Source organism: Cynocephalus volans, chromosome 18 (assembly GCF_027409185.1).
Source record: "Cynocephalus volans isolate mCynVol1 chromosome 18, mCynVol1.pri, whole genome shotgun sequence".
NCBI lineage: Eukaryota > Metazoa > Chordata > Mammalia > Dermoptera > Cynocephalidae > Cynocephalus > Cynocephalus volans.
The window spans coordinates 16,374,459-16,396,724 of NC_084477.1; the positions used below are offsets into that span (position 1 = coordinate 16,374,459).

General features: G+C 51.9%; 1 protein-coding gene across 1 annotated transcript in view; it reads left to right on the forward strand.

Moving 5' to 3' along the window:
* SIPA1L2 (signal induced proliferation associated 1 like 2) overlaps positions 1-4,299 on the forward strand; it is a 103,436-nt gene extending 99,137 nt beyond the window's left edge. Inside the window, exons 18-20 of the mRNA XM_063082693.1 lie at positions 1,860-1,968; positions 2,916-2,997; positions 4,147-4,299. Coding sequence (XP_062938763.1) covers positions 1,860-1,968; positions 2,916-2,997; positions 4,147-4,293 — 338 coding nt within the window. The 3' untranslated portion in view covers positions 4,294-4,299. The remainder of the gene's footprint in view (positions 1-1,859; positions 1,969-2,915; positions 2,998-4,146) is intronic.
* The last annotated feature ends 17,967 nt before the right edge of the window (positions 4,300-22,266 follow it).

Sequence of the window (22,266 nt, forward strand, 5' to 3'; positions counted from 1 at the left end):
ACTGGGTTGCATGAAATGTCAAGGAATCAGTGGAACTCTGTTTAAAGTGTGAAGGTGTCCCCTTTTTTAGAACCCTCGCAGGACAGAGGGTTGTGTGGACCCTCCAGCACCCAGACCTCCTCCACCCCCAGAGCTACTCGCCCCCGTCACAGTGCCCCGTTCCTGCCCTGACCTGTGCTGCACACATGGGATCATGTGGGGAAGTGGGCACTGCCCAGACCGTGCTGTTAATCTTCATTAAATTGCAAATTATTACATGATATGCAAAAGCCCTACAATTCAGTACCAAATGGGTAACATGAGTGTCTCAGGAATGTAGTTACAGAATGTTTATCACCTTGCAGATTTGGCGCTTGGAGCTTTGTGGGAAGGTTGGTTGAAGGACTGCTGTGTGCCACTGGCAGATGTTAGGAAAGGGGCCGTGAGGTGGGAGAACACCCCGTGCAATGGTCGCTGGGCGGACCCCCAGGAGGGCCAGCGCCTCCAGCACTGCGCCCATGGCTGTGCTCCTGGCAGCTTCAACATGGCCATCCTTTTTAATTAACTGGAGGTGCATGACCCTCCATAAACCAAACAAGCAGGTAGCCTCATTAGGAGACTCCTCCAGCAGCCAGAAGGAGACAGAAGGGGATAATTAAGCACAGAGCACCCGACACAGCCCCGGGTGCAGTTTCCGCAGCATTGATCGACTTGCAGGAGACACATTGCTGTGGCACTCAGGGGTCACCTGCCCCTCGGGTCTGCTTCGGACGTGTGTGGTGCTCAGAACCCAAGGAAGGAGGCAGCTGGGGGTGCAGGCAGAGGATCGTCGGGTAGATCGCCGGTCTTCACTTCCACCTGGGTCAGAACAGGCCTTTTTCCGCATGCCACTCAGCATTTCTGGACCCATGTTCTTGGTCAGTGTTCAGCCCCAAGGGCTGAGCTGATCTGCTGCCCATTCTGAAGACTGTTCTATTCCCTTCCCACCTGGCTCTTGAGATAGTGAGTCCTGAGTTCCTGGTGCCAGGAAGGGAAGTGGTGCGGTCCCACCGGTCCTGGGATGACTGCGGGAAACACCGTGTCCTTAGAGCTCCTTTGAGGGCTCCTAGGGAGCTTGCTCAGTAATCTCTCCTGTCCCCACACCTCTCTCATTTAAGTAAGCCAAAAATGTGGCGTGTGCCTGTGGTTGGATCCCTGTGTGTGTGTGGCACGTGGCAGCTGCCTCCAGCCGTGCATAACCATGCTTCATGTGACCCGTCCCTCGAGCCCCAGGTGGGCCCTGCAGGGACATTCCTGTTCATAGGTGACTTCTGGATCTTATTTCAGGTCTTGACTCAGATGAAGAACTTGGGCCGATCTATCACCACACCTCCTATCTAGGTGATTGTCACGGGGGCTCTCGATGTCCCGTGACTGTTTCTGCCTGTTCCGTGTGTCTGCACGTCTGCATGGTCCATGCTCTGAGGGTTGGGGGTGCACAGGGGCCCATGCCCGGCTGTCCTGTCTCAGAATGTCCTGGATGTGGGGGACCTGGAGCAGAGGTCCCCTGGGTTCAGTTCGCCGGGCCAGCCGTCCTCCCATGGTCGTGTCATGCGCAGCCAAGCCTCGGCCTTTCTTGGCATGTGGGGAGAAGAAAGCAAGTCAGCTCTGGCACATCCAGGGTCTGCTGAGCATCCGTGGCCATGATGCACAGGCCAGTCCCATGGTTTCTCCTTGTCAGCGGCTTGTCTGAATTTGTCTCCCTTGGTTTTGTTTCAAAACAGGGCAATAACTGATTTGGAAGAGGGGAAGGATTTTATTTAGCTCCTAAGTTCATTTCCACAAACCTTGCCCTGCAGCCATGACTAACCCTTCTCTGTGTGTGTTTCTCCCCCGCCCAGACCAGAGGGTGGCGTCCTTCTGCACCCTGACGGACATGCAGCACGGGCCGGACTTGGAGGGGGCCCAGGAGCTGCCCTTGTGTGTAGATCCAGGCCTGGACATAGCTGGGTACGTGAGCCCCTGCAGACTCCTCCTTCCCGCTGTCCCTGCAGTGATCAGCAGGGCCTCCGCTGACCCTGGGCCAGGCAGGAGACATGTCCCACCCACCCGTGTCTATCCCCAGTCCTGAAGAGTCCAGAGAAGGGGCCGAGTAGGACTGACTGAGCTTCCTGTCATGCAGGGGAGACTGCATTTATTGGTATAACTGAGCCCTCCATGGGTAGATCCTGCCTGCCCAGATGCGTCCCCATGCCCAAGGTGGCGAGCCTCTGCAGGGAGGGGCTGGGGCCTCGGGCCAGCGTCTGCCACCTGGTTACTGCGACAGCACTGGGAGGGAGCTCAGGCTTCCACCTGCCAGGCCCCACAGGCTGCCCTGCCAAGGACACGATCCCTCTCTGCTCCCTGCTCCAGCCTCACACCCTGCATTGAGGAATGTGGGACTGTCCCTCTGTTTTCCCCGAGTTTGTGACCCATCCATCCCCCAGGAGATGCGCACTCTTGAACCGGGTCATCTGCACTTAATTCCAACATTCGTGTGAACTGAGTTCCCTTGATAATGAACTCACGTATTCACCTTGGTAATGAGCTTTGTAGTGTTTTCATGTCAGAGAGAGACAGATTGGGGAAGTTGAGTCTGCGTTTGTTTCCCAGGACTTCATTCTGTTCTACCTCGTCTCGGTTGGCTAAACTCATTTGAATAATCTATCATTTTATTTTCTTACCAACCCATACACCTGTGCACATTCCAAATCCCTTTTCAAATCAAGAATCACAGGAGGGGTTTTTCCACCCAAGCAGCAATATGGACACTTTCCCAATCTGACATATTATCTCCTTGCTGGTCTCTAAGCACATGAAATAAATTTTTGAGTGAAAACTTTAGCAATAAAAATACTGAATGAAATGTCATGACTCCACCTCTCTTGAGTCTTCCTAATTGTGTCCTCATTTGCTAGGGAGCGTTCTCCATCCACTCTGACCGGCAAAGTCAACCAGCTGGAACTGATTCTTCGACAGCTCCAGACCGACCTTCGGAAGGTAACGTCACCTGCAGGAAGAGTGTCATCAGAACCTTGTCTCACACAGTCCACCTTTCTTAACTGTTGCAAATAGGTTGAAGAGACTCAGGAAGGATATCTGCCCTCAACAGGGGGATATGCAGGACTCCTGTAGCCTAGTTCCATTTTCTGACCTGCGGCTGATACATTTGGTTTGGGGGAGGCAGGGACCCCAGTGGATATGCCTGAATGTGGCTGGGCCCCCCATGTGGCCAGACCTACTTGGGGGTGGCAGCACCGCAGGCTGGTGCTTGTCTTTTGGGTCACTCGTCGGCTGTACCAGCTGAGCCGGACGGGGAGGGTCTTTCAGGCTGGTGTCGAGGCAGGTGTATCAGGAGGGTCTGGGAGGGATGGGAAACAGGAGGAAACCTGCAAGGCAGGGTCAGACATGCTCGGGGCAGGAACGTCTCCTGCAGAGGCCATGGTCACCAGCTCACCCCACCCATGGTCCCACACAGTGCTGCGGGCGGCAGCTGGTGGATTTAGCCATCATGTCAGACCCCATTTTTAGAAACACCGATGTTATAGTCTAGCAATGACCCCTCTCTGTGCGGGGCAAGATGTCCCTTTTGGCCCTGGGAGCTGAAACCACGCTGTACATTTTCCATTGCTGTACTTTGGAGACTCCAGATGTGATTCTTCCGAAAACCTTGATTATGTTTTACGTAGTTTTTAAGGGCACACTTTAAGAGACATTATGGAAATGCAGTGCAGCAGGAAACTTAAGAGGGAATGAAGGCCCAAGTACTGATTTTTTATAAACATACCCAACAGCTGTGTTGACACCAGTTGTGTATAGTAACTTTGCTTGCAACGCCCTGTGCACGTGTCAAAGAGCATCACCTTTGACCTGTCACTGTAGCATCCTTTTTTTAGATAGAGGGTAATCCGCATTGTGATTAGTGACCCACCTGGACCCCCGGGAGCAAAGGCAAGTGACAGGAGGGACCATGTGGACTCGTTCAGCCCACGCTGTTGTCCTTGGCAGGAGTCAGGACCAGACACGTCACCTCTCTGTAGGCCGCACAGAGTCCATAAGCACCAGTGAGAATAAGGGGTTCTTGCCCCCAGCTTAGGAGGGGCGAATGTTCGGTCCCCGTGCATGACTCGGTTTGCTTCTGCATTCCAGGAGAAGCAGGACAAAGCGGTTCTCCAGGCCGAAGTGCAGCACCTGCGACAGGACAACCTGAGGCTGCAGGAGGAATCCCAGACGGCGGCCGCGCAGCTGCGGAAATTCACTGAATGGTTTTTCAACACCATTGACAAAAAACCGTAGCCAGTCTGCACCTCATCGGAGGGCCATCGGGAAACGCCCCTTGTCCCTTCGCAGTCGCCAGCGTGTGGTTCTTGAGTGTGCTTTTAGCCAGCCGTAGATATTTTTGCTGTTCCATTCTGTGTAGCACCGTTCACCCCAGCAGGGTAGAGAACGCGACTGTCTCCCGTAGCTGCAGAGGACAGAGGACAGCCGCGCGACACGAACGTGAATGTAACTCGTGGTGAAGATGAATGTAGACCCTGGCGTCCATCTGGACCGTTCTCTTTTAGACTCTACTAAAGCGGTGCCCCGGCGTGGGCTTACCTCAAGAGGGGAGATAGTTGGGTTTTATTTCCTATATATCAGGTGACCTGGTAGAGATATTAAAGCGATTTACCATAGTTTGGGCTTTAGTATTGTCAAATAAACGCAAAAACAGATAATCAGACATATACTTTAATGTTAAAGGTGCTCTATTTTTTTGGATGTACAGTAGTTTTATTTCCACAGCCACATTATCATAGCAATAAGGAAAGAGGCACAGTAAATAGAAAAGCTTTGTCGGGGTGGGGGGAAAAGCACTGATGGGTTTAACGCTAGTTTGAATGCAGTTAGAGATTTATTTATTTGCGGGAGTAAATGGTGCCTGGATGTTAACAGTGTTCTGATGAAAAGAGAAAAAGATACCTATGCCTTGTCGATGGCTCACCGAGGGGTCAGTCCAGCTCCTGAGTCACTCTTGCATAGTTGCTGTGCTGAGAAGGATCAAGCTGCTTACTCGCTAGAACTAATATGCAGGGAGCCAGCAGGATCGCGTGTACAATGCCAGATTTGTTTACCTTTGTACAGAAGCTCTGATGAAATGTCTCGTATTTAACACCCTTATTTAAGCTTATTTAACCTTAACTTGTTAACTTTATAAGATTTGGTTTTACCTGCGTTATGACGAGGGAGGGAGATCACGGCAAGCTCGGAGGAGATGGAGCTGGCCCGGAACACACAGAGAAGCAGGGAGGGGAGATTCTAACAACGGGATGCTGCTAGTGACGAGTTGTTTGTATGGCTTTACCATTTTTAACTTGTTATATTTGAGATGAACATACATTTTGCTTTTTTAATAAATGTTGAAGTCCACGTAAGGAACGGTGTTGTCAGGTGAATGTAGACTTTTTAGGATCTGACATGTTAACAGTGTGAATGTATGTGAATTTCTTTCAGATCATTCGGGATCTTGATCTGTGCTAAACACTGTTCAGCTGCCTTCTTATAGAATCCCAAATTGACTTTAAGTAAAGAATAACTAGTATTTATTAGTAACTGCTGTGTGTCAGATGCTATTCTCTGAGCTTTTTATCAATTTCATTTAATTCTAACAGTACCCTTAGTAGGTAGGGAGTGGGATCCCCATTTTACAGCCAAGTAAACCATAGCTCAAGTTAAAGCAATTTACCCAAGGTTGCTTTTTCTCTTTAATTGGCATCTTTTTAGCAATGAATTTGGTGTTGCTTACAAGAAAATACAAACAATGAAATAGTAGGAATTGAAAAGTAATCAGGAAGAGGTGAACTGTAAATCTGAATCAAGTGTGAGACAGGAAGAAGGCACAGAACACGGGCCCAGGTAAGACAGGAAACACTGTCAGGTACATCACCGTCAGCCTCCCGAGGACAGAAACCATATTAAGAATTCGGAGGAAGCAAAATGATTCTTAGAACTGGCCCTAAAAGGAATTTCCCACGTGGGCTTTTCCTGACAGGTGTATTGAACAATGTCCTTAACATTCCTGTAGCAGTAGGGACAGGTGTATTGATCAGTGTCCTTAACATCCCTGTAACAGTAGGGACAGTTGTATTCATCAGTGTCCTTAACTTTCCTGTATCAGTAGGCTCCATAAGGCTGTTTCTTGTCACCCTCTAGGAAAAATACAGGCTCCTCCAAAATGCATCCAGGGAGTGCAGGTTTTCAGGGAATCAGGATGTTACGGGCCAAGCAGATGTCATCCTCCCCTCCTCACCTTCTTTCCTCCCTATCACTGTGTCCAGGCACTGAGCCAGGAGCCAAAGATCCAGCAGTGCCCTTCAGGGACCAAGGTCCCCACCATCAAGGGCATACAGTCTGACATGGGGAGACAGACATCATTTGAAAATCTGGAAGAAGGGAATGAAAAGAGCGCCTGGGGGGCTACCTTCAGTAACGATTGTACATGCCTTCGTAGAGTGCTCAGCTCCTGGGCCTGGGCACCGTCCTGGGCCTTTATCATTCATATAGCAGCCCTATGAGGCAGATGCTAGGGTCACTTCCTTTTTAAAGACGAGAATCGAGATGTAGGTAGGGCGGTCTGTGGGCTGGTGAGTGGTCCAAGTAGAGAGGGCAGGGGGTTCTAAGTCCTGGGGTCTCAGTGTGTTCCAGGAATCTACCAGAAGCCAGGACATGCGGAGAAAGGCAATGCACTGGAGGTGGGCTTGAAGAGGTAGGCAAACACCACATCACTAGAGACCAGTTGGCCATGGTCAAATTCGCATTTTGTCCTAAATCAAGTGAAGCAGGAAGCAGCCTGTAGGTCTTCAAACCCTTTCCGTACAGTGCACAGAGTCAATATTTTAGGCTTCAGGGTCACGTGCTACCTCTGTTGCATATTTTTAAATTTCTACAAGCCAGCCTTTAAGAATGGGCAGAGCTGTTCTTAGTTTGCAAGGCCATGCTAAAATAGGCCACCCCCCAACGTTGGGGACCAACCCCAGGCACGAGGCAGAGAGTAGGAGCAGAGGACCAGGCCAGGTGAGAGTCGGTGCCAGGGTGGCCAGCAGTGAGGCCGTGCAGGTGGAGCAAGGGGTGGGCTGAACGTGAGAATGTGTTTGGAGGCAGAGCCCAGACTCCTGATGGGTTGGGGACAGGAGGGAAAGGTTTGCTGCAGGAATAAATGCCAAACCTCAGAGGAATGAATGAGCCATGTGTTCTCAAAACAGCTCTCCGTAAATGCTTCCTGTCTTAAGTAAAAGCTTAACCACATACACGTGTGTTCCTGGGAAGGGCCCAGCATACAGCCTTCTGTGTTGTTGATGAAGGGTGATTTGCTTTACAGAGCAGCTTACTGGATGGAAAGTTTGACATTGTGTAGAGAAAATAGAAGAATTGGACGAAAACTAGCTTTATGGAAAGCCATCTCACCTTCGTAAGGCACACCTGTAGACAAGACCGAAAGACACTTAAAAAAAAAACAAAAAAAACCCACATTGTATACTGGTGTAAGAATGAGTAATCTCTCAAGTCTTTCTCCAAAGGGCTGTGCCAAAAAATGACTTTGGCCTGGTAAGCTCTGTTTCAAATGGATGTTTCTAGTGAATAACCAAGCCATGGAGAAACCCCTTTCATGCTCTCATAGTATGTGTGATTTTGAGCAACTTGGCATCCTGGCAAATGCTGTCAGTCACAAAATGTGCCCCTTAACAACTGAACACGTTGACTTACTATAAGGACTTACTGGATATAAACTAAATATTGGAATATGTTCTCTAAGATAGTTATTTTTATTCTAGAATGATTAAGCAGGGTTTTTTTTTTTTCCTAACCGTATGGAGTGAACTATTATGTATTAAAGCCGTTCTAGTACATTATGATTAAAATTAATTAGCATATTAGAGGCTTTTATTTTGCTATTCTCTGTAGCAAGAAGAAGGCTTGTCATTAAAAATATAAGTTACAGTTTGGGGGAATAAAAATACAGTCCTGTCATTGTGGCCAGCAATTGTCTTTTGAAATGCCAGCAGCCTGTTGTCACGATGGCCCATTAAAACACAGGATTTGATTGCCTGTCATTAACCAGGAGCCTTCACCAAGTAAGAATAAAGACCTATAACCACGGTCAAGAGCAAAGTACTTGAATAAGAAAATCACTTGTTCCTTGTTTAAAATATTGGCCCGAGAAACCTGGAACTGTGGTTTAGGGAGGGAATTGACAAAATTTAGACTGATCCACAAATGAATTCTCTAGTTTTGGAGAAATTGTGAACATAAGCTCTTGAAGAGTCGACTCTACTTTTGTGTCTGACCAGATGGAAGGTATATGTCGCTAGAACCAAGCCACCATCTGTGACGGAACCCTCTCTTTCCCACGATGGTCACTATGCTGTCTTGCCATGAAGAACATTTGTGCCAACATGTCTCAAGGGACAGAGCCTCACTACTTCTAGCCTCAACCTCTGGAGATCATTAAATAGTCTCAGGTCCTCTGAAATCAAGCCAGTGTTAATTTTCAGAATGTCCGAGTTGTGGGATGGGGCACGGGAGGGGTGAAAAAAGTTTTCACAGGCACTTTGCTCCTTGGAATTACTGGTTGGTGAGAAAAAAGTTCGGTTCATGTGAGTGTCTGTGGATTTTGTGCTTACGAATTTCAAACCACCTTGCCAGCTCTAGTGCAAGCAATTCAGGCATGCCACTCAATCCCAGTAAAGAGTTGAGTGGGTTTGATCCATCACCTGATTAGAGGTAGGTTGGAGGTAAATGTGTTTATCACCCACAGGAGAGAGATTGGTAAGAGATCTGCCAAAACCCAAGCAATGCATTAGGTTTCTCACCTGTGACTTCCAAATTAACCCAAAGGCCAAGATTCCTGACTTTCTTGAAACTTAAGCACAAAGTTTTCTCTTCATATATTTCAGAAAAGATTTAAATGGTCACAAAGGTCACATTGCATTTTAGGTCATCTTGTGATTCAAACGTCACATTTTGGCATTTTGACACACAAGATTTAGGGATTTTACTTTAAAAAAATAAAAACCTTCCGAGTTCCCCAAGCCCCCGTTCAATTCATCTTAATGCTGGAAAATGGATTAACCTCTTCAGTTCTTATACTCAAGGTTTTAATTGACCATTAGCCTCTGCAGACTCTCAGAACATACTGATCTCTGTTTTCCATCCCTAATATCAGGGACCTGCCTAAAATTTGCAGAGCAGCCTGGTTTTTCAGAAGAAGGGCTAAAAATAATGAGCCCTCTTGACAAGCAATACTCTCTGGCTACTAAACTGTAGCTGAGTTATTAAATAGCAAAATCAGGGCTAAGACTTCCGATGTCCTGGCCATCAGTACCCATCAATCATGCTGTTAGGCACTGGTGCTGCACGTGATGTTGTTTTAGTGCCAGCTGCGCTCCCAGCCTTCCTGCGATCCAGCAAAATCCACCAGAAAGGCTTTGTGCAGGAGGGGACTCAAGGTCACAGCAGTTCAGGAAATTATCCACCTCGACTCAATCCGTGCGGGCTATAAATACGCATCTGCAGATGGGGATTTCAGACCTGGCAGAATCTCTTCCATCACTGTGTGTAAAATAAATTGGGCCTGGGTGTCTGGGTCTTTGCCCCTGGTCCCCATGACCACAATCGTTTATGGCAAGGCAAGCAGATCTAGCTGAATGCACCATTAAACTGGGATAATTAAACACCAGCCATGCGTTCCTCTAGGATCTGATTAAACCCCTTGCAGAACCCCATCTGGGCTGAGAACTGGCCAGACACAGGCTAGAGCCACAGTCCCCACTTCCATGCATGTAAAATTCCAAGACCGGGCATTCGAGAGCCCTTTAAGTTCTTGAGAACTCAAATACCACTGCTCATGAGAGGAAGTGCACGCAACCTCTCAATTCCTCCTTGATTCTTTTCCATTGTTACTCTTGGAGGTAGATGTTCAGCCAACATCATCTTAAAACCATGCCATTTCTGCTGGTTGTGTAGAGAGAGGCCTGGCGGTGACGCAGTTAATGACATGCAGGCCACTTGCTCGTACTAATTCCTTTGTTGAAGTGAACTCCAAAACCGAGTTTTCCTCCCTAATGGAACAGGCTTTTGTTCTGTTTCAGAGCAAGAGCCTCTTAAGTGGCATGTCCTGAAATGTAAAAGTGAACTAGTCTTGGCTACCTTAATTGCTTACTGTCTCATCGCTTAAGGACTATTTCTGCCAGCGACACTGATTTCCAAATGCAAAATTGTATCGTTTAAATATTATCGGATGATACAGCTGTATTGGAAATGATTCTGTAAGAATTCCACCTACACGTGTCCAAAGAACCAGTTCAGGTGCGCGACGTTAGTTCTGCCATAGAAATACATTGCATTAGTGGATTGGAACATCGAACTTGTGTGTTTACAGATGCACGTTTTGTTCGTAGACGTATTTGCCAACATACGTGGCCATTTTCAATACTCTTGCTTGAAAACTTTGATTCTCCCAGCCCTGCTGTAATAACCCTCAGTTCTTATAGAAGCCTGTTGCTTTTTTTCTTCTCAGGGACTTCATTGTGCCTGGCCTTGTTCCCTCCTGAATTGTGACTTGTGATGATTGTATTGTAAATGACAAGACTAGGGCGGGGACGAGTGTTGGCAAGGATGTGGGGGAACTGTAACCCTGGGCACTGCTGGTGGGAGTGCGAAATGTGCAGCGTAGAAAACAGTGTGGCGATTCCTCAAAAAATTAAACATAGGATTGATTACCATGTGATCTGGCAATTCCAGGTCTGGGTATAAACCCCCCAAAAGTTGAAAACAATGTCTCAAAGAGGTATTGTACAGCCGTGTTCCGAGGAGCATTATTCACAGTAGCAGCCCAAGTGTCCAGTGGCTGAACAGATAAGCAAAACGTGGTGTATCCATACAACGGAATAGTGTCAGCCTTAAAAAGGAAGGGAATTCTGACACATGCCACAACATGGGGGGACATTGAGGACACTATGCTGAGTGACATAAGCCAATCACAAAAGGACAAGGGCTGTATGATTCCACTTATACGAGGTTCCCAGAGCGGTCACATTCATAGAGACAGGAAGTGGGATGGCAGTGTCAGGTTAGGAGAGGGGGACGGGGGGGCTGCTGTTTAATGGGGACAGAGCTTCAGTCTGGGAAGATGAAAGAGTTTTGGGAAGGGACAGTGGTGACAGTGTCGCAATGGTGTGCATGTGCTTAATGTCACTGAACTATATATACTCCTTTAAATGGTTAAGATGGTAAATTTTATGTTTCTTAAAATTAAAAATAATTTTTTTTAAAGGAGAGAGATGGGGCCTGAATGAGCAAGACTGCAAGGTGGGTGAACTTAATCTTAAGGAAGGTTAATCCCACCAAAAATAAAGGCCTGTTGGAACAAGTGCAGGGACATACAGAAACAGCACTGTGACCTCCATGTTTGATCCACTGCCATCGCTTCAGACGGGAGAGACATCACCCCAAGATGCCTTGCTCTGGGGCCCGCAGGAGAGGCAATAGAGGACAAGAGGTCCTCTCTCCGCAGAGTGATTAATTTGGTAATTAATGCACTGAAGAGGAAGACTCATTCTGAAACGTTTGCCCCAGGTCCTAAGTGTTAACATCCAGCTCTGCAGTTGGAGCATCTGCTAGGACAGAGAGGTTAGAGGAGTTAAGGGATGAGATGAGACTCCGGGCAGCAGGGGACAGGATTAGAGATGAATGGCTCTGGGGTGCTGGAGATTTGGAAACCTGGAGCAGTGGGGAAGAAAATACCTCCAAAGAAGGAAAAATAGTGGCCATTCTGAGAAGGGCCTGTACTGACTGGGTGGAGAAAGAACCAGAGAGCTGGAAGGGCCAGTCCCTTCACTTCGTAGAATGCTGGATCACGGGTGGATGCGGGAGGGATGAGAGACAGAGGCACCAAATCTGCAAAGTGGCCTGCGACAAGGTTACTCTTCCCCTGCATCAGGGGAGTGTGGTGCGTGAATATAGGCACTGTCTGTATCGGGGGTAAGGACATCCACACTTGAGATTTGATTAATCTCAGTCAAGTTAGGACAACCGAGACCTAGAAGTAAAAATAAGAAAAGCATCGTCAGATACCTTGGAGGAGGAGGAATTGCTGGGGAAAACCTGATTTTTCACTACTGTCTTAACTCATTAACCTGCCCTTACTGGACCCGGCTGCAGTCTGGCTCCCAGGGCAACCTCCCCCAGTCACTGAACGCATGAAGGCACAGGCAGAGGACAGGTCAGAGTCAAGGCTCTGTGGCCCCACATCACCGTGTCGGAGGTGCTGGGGGCAGGGTCGGCTTTTCTGACCTCCAAAGAGGAGAAAGCTCAGCTCGGAAGGTGGAATTTGTGCTTGTGGAGGACGTGGGGTCCGGGCTGTCCACCTCATTCAGCCACTTGCGACTCCACATCGACTAGCTGGCGGGGGCACATCACCTGGAAAGGCCGTGGTTAACCAGGCCGGGAGCAGTTTTCAAAAGGCAAACCGGGTGGTCATTCTGTGCCTTCACCGAACCTCCGTGGGGTCCTGCTCGCTCAGGACTGGTGTTGGGGACCTGCCAAATGTCCACTGGTGCCCTGAAGTGCTGCAGGGTCAGCGGGGAGAGTCTTCATAGACACCCCTAACACCCTGCTTCCGGCCAGCTGGCCGCCTTGGGACAAGGGAACGTGGATGTGTGTCCCGTGACCTTGGCTGACTCGCTGCTTAGGGCATGAATTGGTTCTGGAGTTCGGGGCAAATTCCCTCAGATGGTTGCCTGGATGGGGTCTGTGACCTCTGCAGACTACTCAGCCTCTCTGTCCTTCACCCAAAGTGTCCCCTGCCTAGGAGGACAGGGTCTGGCCCGAGGAGAAAGAATATTGAGAAAGACCATGAACTTGCACTCTGCCCGATCTCCACCTGCGTGGTTGCAGAGGGGCCTAGAATGTACTGTCAGATGTCAGAAAACCCTAGAAGAGAAAACCTCATATCAGGACTTTTGTTTTCTCAGCAGAATTGGGCTGTCTGAGCTCTGCTTTGAAGACTCTTTTTCTGTCTCAAGAAGAGAGAATTTACGGACAATATTCTCAAGTGTAATTTTAGTGCTCACAGGAGCGTTGTCCCGTCGTGACTGACATGAATTGACTCTATTCCGCTCTCACGTAACTCCTGACCCCAAACCCTCATGCTCCCTTCCTGCCCCTTCCTGTCTTCCTGCAGAGAGCCGGGCTGTCCCAGAGCCGGGTCCCAAGGGGTGACATGCACCTGCCAGTCAGCCCTGACTCCAGCTCGTGGACTTTCACCTCGGTGCCCACCGTGTTGCTCACGGAAGCAGGAGGAGCAGGCTGTCCCTGCAGACGTGCTGGGAGAAAAGAGGAGAGGTGGCCCCACCATGTGATACCGCAGGTGCCAGCAGTCGAGTGCACCAATACGGGCTCTGCCTTGGTAAAGGCATTTCTGTTTTCTGCTGGGTGCCCCAGGACGACAGATGGGTGTTTCCCTCCTGATGCCTGCAGACGCCTGTTCTGCAGCATGGTGGGCACCGTGCAGCCAGGCCTGTGTCCCAGATCAGCCCGTGTGTGCTGGTGCTGGCATGGTGGGCACCTGTGACAGAGACCCCGTGGGCTGTGAAGGCAGGGGGACACCAGGTGAAGCTGCCAAGCACTCCTGGGCAGGTGAGACTAACTGTGCCTGGGTCACTGGGCCAGGTGGGGCTCAGGGAGGCTTACCCTGGAGGAACTGCAGGGGCACTCGGGATGGCCGCTGCTTCCTCTCCACTAGAAAACCAGGGCCTGGGTGGAGACCCAGCTCCCAGGTCCCCACTCACTGCGCCTGGACAGAGCGAGCTGAAGCATCCCCAGAGCCCCGAACAGAGGCACAATGGAGCCCAGCAGTGCGTTTCCCAGCCAGCCCAGCTCCTCACCAACGTGGACGCCTGTGGAGGAACATTTCCTCCTCTCCAAGTTTAAAATTGTTAAACCTGGCACATAAAAGCAACCTGTGGGCCTGTGCCTATTCCTGCAGGTGTCCCTAACCAGCTTCCCTGGTGGCCCCTGGCCCCTGCAGAGACCAGGAAACAGCCCACCCCAGGCCGTTTCCTGTTCGTGCTGCCCATGCCAGGTCCCCATGCAGGTCACTTTCACACCACCCAAGGGGCCTGGGATGTCGAGCAGCCCCACCTCCCTCAGAGTCCCTCAGCCAGCTCTGCTTCCAGAAGTTTCTGGGCTTCATGCGTGGAATTGCTTCTGCTAGAAGGAGTCGAAATTGCTATCCCTGATCAGAGTCTGTGCTTGGTGAGCAGCAGAAGTTGTGGGGGGCTGAGATGGAGCCCCCCGGGCCTGGGCTCCCAGTCATTTCCCCTCCAGGTGGGACCTAACACATCCAGGCTGGGCCCCAGGGCAAGCTTTTTGAGGTTGACTCTCCAGACTCTGGAAGGAGAGACGGGGCCGTGATCTGGAGAGGGCCAGGCTTGGACCACCTTGTCGCTGCTTCTACAGCGAGCAGCAAATCCTCCCCAGGGAATATGCCGTGTGGCCGGCGAAAAGCCACACGTGCTCCAAAGCACAAGAGTGACCTCAGTCCATCCTAGTGGGAGACCGCAGGCCTCCCGCCCCTGCCTGCTCTCTCCTCACTGACACCATGTCCCTGTGCAGGACACTGAGGCCTGGGCTGCACCCGGACACCTGACACCAGAGCATGGCGAGCATGGCCCGGACACCCGGCCTTCCATGGTGGCGTCTCCAGGGCCTTCTCTAGCCCTGAGAACTAGGTGCTGAGCACGGGGCCTCCCCTGCCTGCCCCACCCGCTTGTTTCCAGATGACAAGAACCGTTGAAGGAATTTTCCTATTTGTGTGCATAGCGGGGACCGGGAGAGGGGACACAGGAGAGGGTGGCTGCTGCAGAGCGCACGGCCTGTGCAGGGGCTCTGCCCCGTCTCCTGTGAAGCCCACGCCCCAGGCCACCTCTCGGAGATCCTCTTAACCCTGGCACCCTCCACCTTTGACATCCTGAGCTGCAGTGTCCCACCCTGTCCCCAGCCTCCACCACTGCCACCCTCCCCCTCTCCCTTTCTGTCTGTCTCTGTCTCGCTCGCTCTCTGCTCGCCCTATCGCAGAGGATGAGGGCTGTCCCCTCCGTCCGTCCCCCCATCTCCCACGAGGGCCCCCTCTCCCCCTGCCACCGTGGTCCCTCTCTTCTCCCCTGTGCCACGTGCTTCCATTCAGGCCGTCAACGGCGCTGGCTGTTCTCTCGTCTCGAAAAACTTGGAGAGCAGCTTCCCCCACCCCTGGCCTCGTCTCTCCTCCTGTCTGTGTCTACGCCAGGCGGCCTGCACTGCCTGCCCGCCCAAGGTGCCCGTGATCAGCCTCAACTCCCCTGGCCCCAGGGACTCTCAGGAAGGTCACCAGGGGCTGCCAGCCACCAAAACAAGCAGACGTGCAATTTGGTAACCACCACAGCCACCTCTCACCATGCGTCACCCTGCCACTCGCCAGCACACAGCAGCAGTTGTGGGACCTCAGAGTTCTTCAGACCTCCTCCTGTCCTTCTGTGGTGCTGTCGCTGGGAGACAAGCCTCCCAGGACCTCGGCTGTGCCGCTTCTCTGCACCTGCACCTTTCTTCGGCCGACCCCTGAAGTTGGCCCCAAGTTGGCCGCCAGCCCCCAGTGGGCCCCCATGCCCCCTTTACACCAGCTCTATGGAGCCTCCCGCCTGCTCCCGCAGTTTGGGGGCCACTTGTGTGTGCATGTGCATGTGTGCGTGTGTGCATGTGTGCATGAATGCATGTGTGCAGAGAGAGGTGATGGGCAGGCAGGGCAGGAAGGGCAGGCAGACTGGTGTTCTGGAAGCTCACTTCAGCATCGAGAGGTCATATTGGTCAGTCAAGCCTGGGGACCCTGTGGGACAGCAGGAGATGTGCATGATGTGGACACTGTCCAGCATGTGCATCCCACAATGACCTGCCCATGGTCATACATTACCGAGCATCAGGAGGCAGAAGGCTTTCCTGACTCCCCAAGGTGTCCTTCCTCCCAGAAGCCTACGTTTATGGAAAGCAGGCACCGTCGTCAGCCTGGGCTGCTATAACAGGATACCACAGACTGGGCAGCTTGAACTATAGAGATTTATTCCTTACACTTCTGGAGGCTGGGAGTTCAAGTGCAAGGAGATCAGACAGATTTGGTGGCCGGTGTGTCCTGGTTCTTAGCCAGCGCCTTCCTGCTGTGTCCTCACATGCAGAGAGAGAAGAAGCAAGCCCTCTCTGGTCTTCACTAATAAGGGCACTAATCCCCTCGTGAGGGCTCCATGCTCACGATCTCATCTCCTCCCAAAGCCCCACCTCTCAATGCCATCACACTGGGGTGGGGTGGGGATTTCAATATGTGACTTTTGGGTGGACTCAAACATTCAGTCCATAGCAGCAGGCAAGCTGTGCCGTGGTCTGCAGCCAGGCTGCCCACTGTGAAAGTCACAAGCCACACTGGCCACGGGGCACTCGAATCACACTGTATTGTAAGTATAAAATACACCCCAGGTTCCCAGGATTTACTACAAGCAAGTAATGACATGTAAAACAGCTCATCAGTCATTTTTACTTTGTTACATGTCCAAGTGACATGTGGATAATATTGTAGACATATTTAGTTAATAAATTACATTATTAAAATGAATTGTACCTGTTTCTTTTACTTTTTAAATGTGTCTACTAGAAAATTTAAACTGACCCAGGTGGCTCGCATCCTGTGTCTACTGGACAGCACTGGCCTGTAGCTTTCAGACCCCGAGGTCTCACTGTCTGACTCGTCGTGCGTGCCTGTGTGTCCGCAGTTGTGTCTGAGTGTCTCTGTGTGTGCACACGTGTGCTCGCACCTGCAGGAGTGCACGGGGGTGGAGGGAAGGATCTAGGCAGGTCACACCCATGCAGCAAAGGCAGCACTGAGATCCTCCGATGTCCAGCAAATGCCGGTGGTCAGCTGCACACTTAGGGCAGCCCTGTCACCCCATGGAGCTGGTGGTACCCACAGACTCAAGGATGCGGGGGTCTGCCTGGACTCCCCATCCCCCGCCTCTCACCACACCCACTTCTTCCTCCAGCCCCTCCCACAAGCCACCACCCTCTTGCTAGATTCTTTCTCTCAGTCGAGGTATTTAACAAGGCTCTCGTTTGGCAGCCCTGGACACCTTCCTGCTGGTCAGTGGCCAGCTGTCCCCCAGCTCAACCCAAGGTCAAGTGTCTCCCCTTCCCTTCAAAGTAGTTCCCTTGCAAAGTCTTGTTCATCTGCCTAAGCTGAAAGCACACGGCTGGCTCCCAGTACAGGGGAGTGGGGTCTAGGCTGAGAAAGGGAACAGCCCCTCACAAACTAGTTTTACAGGGGGAAACGGAGCCCACGTTTCCAAATCCCCAGCCCCCAGGAGCACAGCTGTCCCAAGAGCCTGGCAACTGCAGTCAGCCTGGGCCCCAGGGAGAGACAACTGGCCAGGATGACCGTCCCCTGATGCAGGCTGCATTGGTCTGTGTCCTTCCTGGGCAGACCCCACCGAGCGCTCATTCCCGGGCTGGTGGGCTGGCTTCCTGGGCGTCAAGGTCTGCACAGAGCTTGGCAGAGGCGTGAGAATGGCTGATCTGTGGCCACGGGGGTCTTGGGCTCCCATAAAACCACCTCACTACAGGCTGGCAGTTTCTTCCACTTTAATTTTGTGAGTTAAACTGCTGGCTCAGGTTTCCTTCTCAGTTCCCTGCCCCAACTCACGAACAAGACTGGTTGCTATTTGTTCTGTAAAGCAGCTCCTCGGGTACAGTTTTGGATGGTGGGAAACACCTAAAGGAATAACAACCACACAGATACTCTCACCCCACCCGACCAGCCCTGGCCGGGAGAGTAAATGTCACCCCCAGGGAATGCCCCGGTGGGCTGCCTTCCCAGGTTTCCCCCAGGGACCCCCAGCTCAGCCCCCAAAGGCACCGGTCCTCACCTTTGTGCCTAGAGCCCGACAGAGGAGCCAAAGGCACCTTGCTATTCCCGGGAGGGGCAAGAAGGAATCTTCCTGCTCTGAGCTGCCTTGACTTTGCGGTTTCCAGGTCTCAGAGGCTGGGCAGGCCATGTGCACCTGACCCAGGTTCACGGAGCGGCCAGCCCTCGGCTGGGGCTCAGGCTCCCTGGCTGGCCTCCCCCTCCGGGCAGGTGGGCTGCGTGCTTTGACAAGAAGGCAGGTGGTGGGAAGGGATGGGAAGCTCGTGCCCCGTCATCCCTCCACCAGCCAGCTCCAGGCAGAGCCAGCACCCCGGCAGCTTGCCAAGGCAACTGTGCAAACATGGAGCAAGCCACGTTCACTTCAGACCGACCTCTGTCTGCCACATCCAGCCTGTGAACACCAGCTCTGTGCCTTTCCAGAGGCACAGGGACGCGTCTCCTTGGCAGGGGCAGGGCTGTGGGGTTTCTGCTCGTGTTTCCTCATGGGTTGTGAGCCTTAGTGAAGGGAGAACTCTGGGGGCCAGCATGCTTGACCACACCGGTGCCAGCACGCACACAACTGTATCGTTTCCAATCAGACTATTCTCTGCTCGAATCCACAAGGGAAATTCTTTTGAGGGCAGGGACCGTATTCTATTTATTGTAGGACCCGCACTGCCTAGCCTATGCTGGATGGTCAATAAAGGTTTGCTGTGGACTGAAACGGTGATGCTGCATGGGAGAGAGAAAAAAAAAAGAGAGATGGACTTTGGTGTGAAAACTGAGTTCTGGTCCTGCTGTGTGCCTTCAGACAAATCACTTAACCTCTCTGAGCTGCTGGCACCTTACTGGTAAAGAGAGTTTCACACCACAAAATTCACAGTGACATGGTAAGAACGAAGTGATGTAACATATTTAAAATGTCTGGCCAGCTGTAGGAGCTCCTTGAGTAAAATCTTCCGACAGAAGTGCTATTTGAGTCTTACGGTCATCGTGTTGTCATTGTGGGCTGGAGGTAAGGTGGACATGTTGCTTTTCCATTGGGCAGTGAAGATCACAGAAGGCCCAGAAAAGCCCGTCATGGGGGAAGACAGGTGGGAATTCTCAGTTTGCACTGTGTTCCTGCTGAACACCAGCATGGGGCTGGGTATCCTGGGGCACACAGAGGCAAACCCACCGCGAGCTGCATGGGTGACCGGAGCCAGCCAGCCATCACGAGAAGGGCTGGCCATGGCTCTGTGCGTCCAGCACAGGGAGTGGGGCCTGGGGTCTCGGTCCTGTGGGAGGGCTTGCTCAGGAGGACTCCCTGCCCATCACGTGCCCAAGGCCCCTTCTCATATGAGCGCATGTGTGCGGGCATGTGGAGGTGGGAAGCGGACGTGAGGACTTGGAGAAAGCAGCCCCCTTGGGCTGACTGTGCCTGTTTCTGGGGCTGCTGCTGGCCTCTGAGGCACCTTTGCAAGGGTTAGGAAGGGCGTCCCTCTAGGTGGACTTTTTAGAGATGACTCCCTTCCTTGGGCCAGACCCAAGGCTAGGCAAGCTCACCAATTTACATTTCAGGGCCCAATCACCCCTGAACCCAAACTGTACCCCTCATGTGGGCAGTTGCTGTCTGCCTCCCAGGCGGGCACTCTTTGTGCCAGCGTATGGATCAGCTCTAAGAGGCAGGTGGCCTGAGGCCCAGTGTCAGCCTTCCAGCCTTCTCATGCCCTGGCGACCTTTCCTGACTCGGTCTCTGCCTTCTGGCTTTGGACTGACCTTGGCCGTTGACTGACCTTGGCCGTTGCCTCCGCCTGCAGTGCTAATGCGTTTGCCTCTCCATGACCCCTGATCTGACTCCCTCCTGATCTCATGTCCCCGTCTTGGATCCTCTGGGGCAGTAGGAAGAATCTAGCCCTGTCATGCTCTAACTCGAATGGCCTTGGGCATGTGACCGCATCTCTTTGACCTGTAAAGTTGGGGTGGTAACAGCAACTGCACCCACTGCATGGAGCTAGCGTTGGAGGAAACTCCCTCCAACACCAACTGCCACCCGTCCCTCCTGGGCCCCCCCAGCTCTACTTCCTGTCCCCCTGTTCAGCCCTGATCCCTGACATCTGCTGGCAAAGCAGCAGATTCCTAATTTGGCAGGTGTTGCCTCTGGCAGCCTTTTCTCTGCCCGCGACTAGAATATGTGTGACAGACGGAAAGCAGGATCGACTGGGCTGCAGCCTGGGAGCCCACGAGAGCAGAACCATGGCAAGGGGCTTGCAGAACGTCACATTGTCCGTCAGCTCTACCCTGGCAGGAGGGCAGCCCCACTGATGGTGCAGCAGGCAGACATCCAAGCTCAGCCATGGGAAGCTCATGCATCTGCCGCCATGGCCACAGCGGGGACAGTCCCCACCCCACACAGGCCAGCCAAGTCCTGGGAAGTGCCATTCCTGCCCCCACTGCAGTTATAGACCTGTGTGGGTCTCAGGACAAAAAGACTCACGTACCAGCTCTGTCATCTACTGGTGTGTACAGCAGGCCTCAGTTTCCCCATCACTAAACTGGGATAATAATCCCCTAATTCATAGAATTACTATGAGAATTAAGAGAGCATGTAATTTAAATGTTTAGCCTGGTGCCCTGCACAACACAGGAAACACTCAACAAAAAGTTGCTAGTCTTGCTAGCACAGCTGAGGCCACTGACACCAGTGCGAGAGATCACACCCGCATGTTCCCTGCGGCAGAGGCTGCCCCAGTCCCACCAGCCACGTCCTCGCCCCGTCCTCAGTAAGAGCCCAATCAGGCTGGTGTGGCAAGGCTCTTGGCTCTTGGATGGTCTTCGCTTTCTCTTGTGGTTACTTGTGGCCAATGAGATGTCAGTAGCAAGAGTGGACCACTAGGACATGCCATGGCCACCTCGGACAGCGGGAGTAAGGGACATGGGACAGAAGAGCGGAGGCTGGGGGTCGGGGGTCTTTGCAGAAACACCACCATTCTGCACTGCCGGCCACCAGCACTGCTCTTCTACATGAGAGAGAAATAAGTCTTGATTAAGCTTCTCTGCGCTTTTCTGTCCTGTGGAGCCCAAACTCATCCTAACTGATACCCTAACTGGTATTTAGCAAGGATTTGGGAGCCTGGCGAGGAAGAGTGGGGGCTGACGGGGAGCACTGGGGTGACCACTAAGGGCAGACCTCCCCTCCTGTGCTGGGGGAGCCCCCAGAAGACGCCCACGTCACCACATCCACCCACCTCCAGTTTGCAGAGAGCAGCACATCGTGGCACCTTCCTGCTGTGTGATCCGGGCAGGGCATCCCCTGATGAGGTTCTGGGTGCTTTGGTGGCAAGGCCCCCCTGCCCAGCCACTTCACACTGCCCCAGGATTTCCATCTCTCGGGTAATTTCATGTCCCTGCTCATCTCCGTGGATGTCCTGGGGAACGAAGGACATGAATTAGTCCTTTGCAGGAATGAATTAGTCTGTTTCTGTTGCTTATAACAGAAATACCTGAAACTGGGTCATTTATAAAGAAACAGCATCTATTGTTTACAGTTTTGGAGGCTCAGAAGTCTGATGAGCAGGGAACACGTCTGGTGAGGGCATCGTTGGTGGGTGGTGACTCTTCACAGCAATGCAGGGTGTCACATGGTGGATGACAGAAGAGAGAGAACTAACTCCTCACCAGGTCTCCTTTGTAAACCATCAGAACCACGCCCATGGCCACCATTAAACCACCAATGGATTAATCCATTCACTAGGGCACAGTCCTACAATCTAATCACCTCTTCAAGACCCCACCTTTCAATGGCCACAATAAGACTTCCCACTCTCTTAAAACTGTCATGGTGGGGGTTAAGTTCTAATACATGGACTTTGGGGACACGGTTCACTCCACAGCAGGGAACCAGCGTGGCAGACCGACTTTCATAAACTCATTTCTAGTGAAATCTGTGTTTTGAGTCACACGATACCTGAAAACCACATTGCAGAACTAGACCTCTCCACGAGAGGGAAATTGCTAAGATCACGCGTGCATTGCTCTCTGCTGCATGGTGCAGGCTTCTCTTTGCAGTGTCCGGGCTGCGTGCACCACGGATGTGCCTGACCGAGGCCCTGATGGCAGGTGGCCTACACAGGATGCTCTCAAAGTGCATGGTCTCTGAAAAGGGAGACTTTGTTCCAGCCTTCTCTCCTCTTCCTTGAAAGCCACACTTGGGGAGTGTGATGAGAGATATTCCCTGGGGACGTCTTCACCTACGAAATCACATCTTGCCATCAGTCCCCCAGTTTTTCTTTTCTGGGATGTGTGAAACCAGCCTGAAGTCAGTCCTTGGAAAAACACCC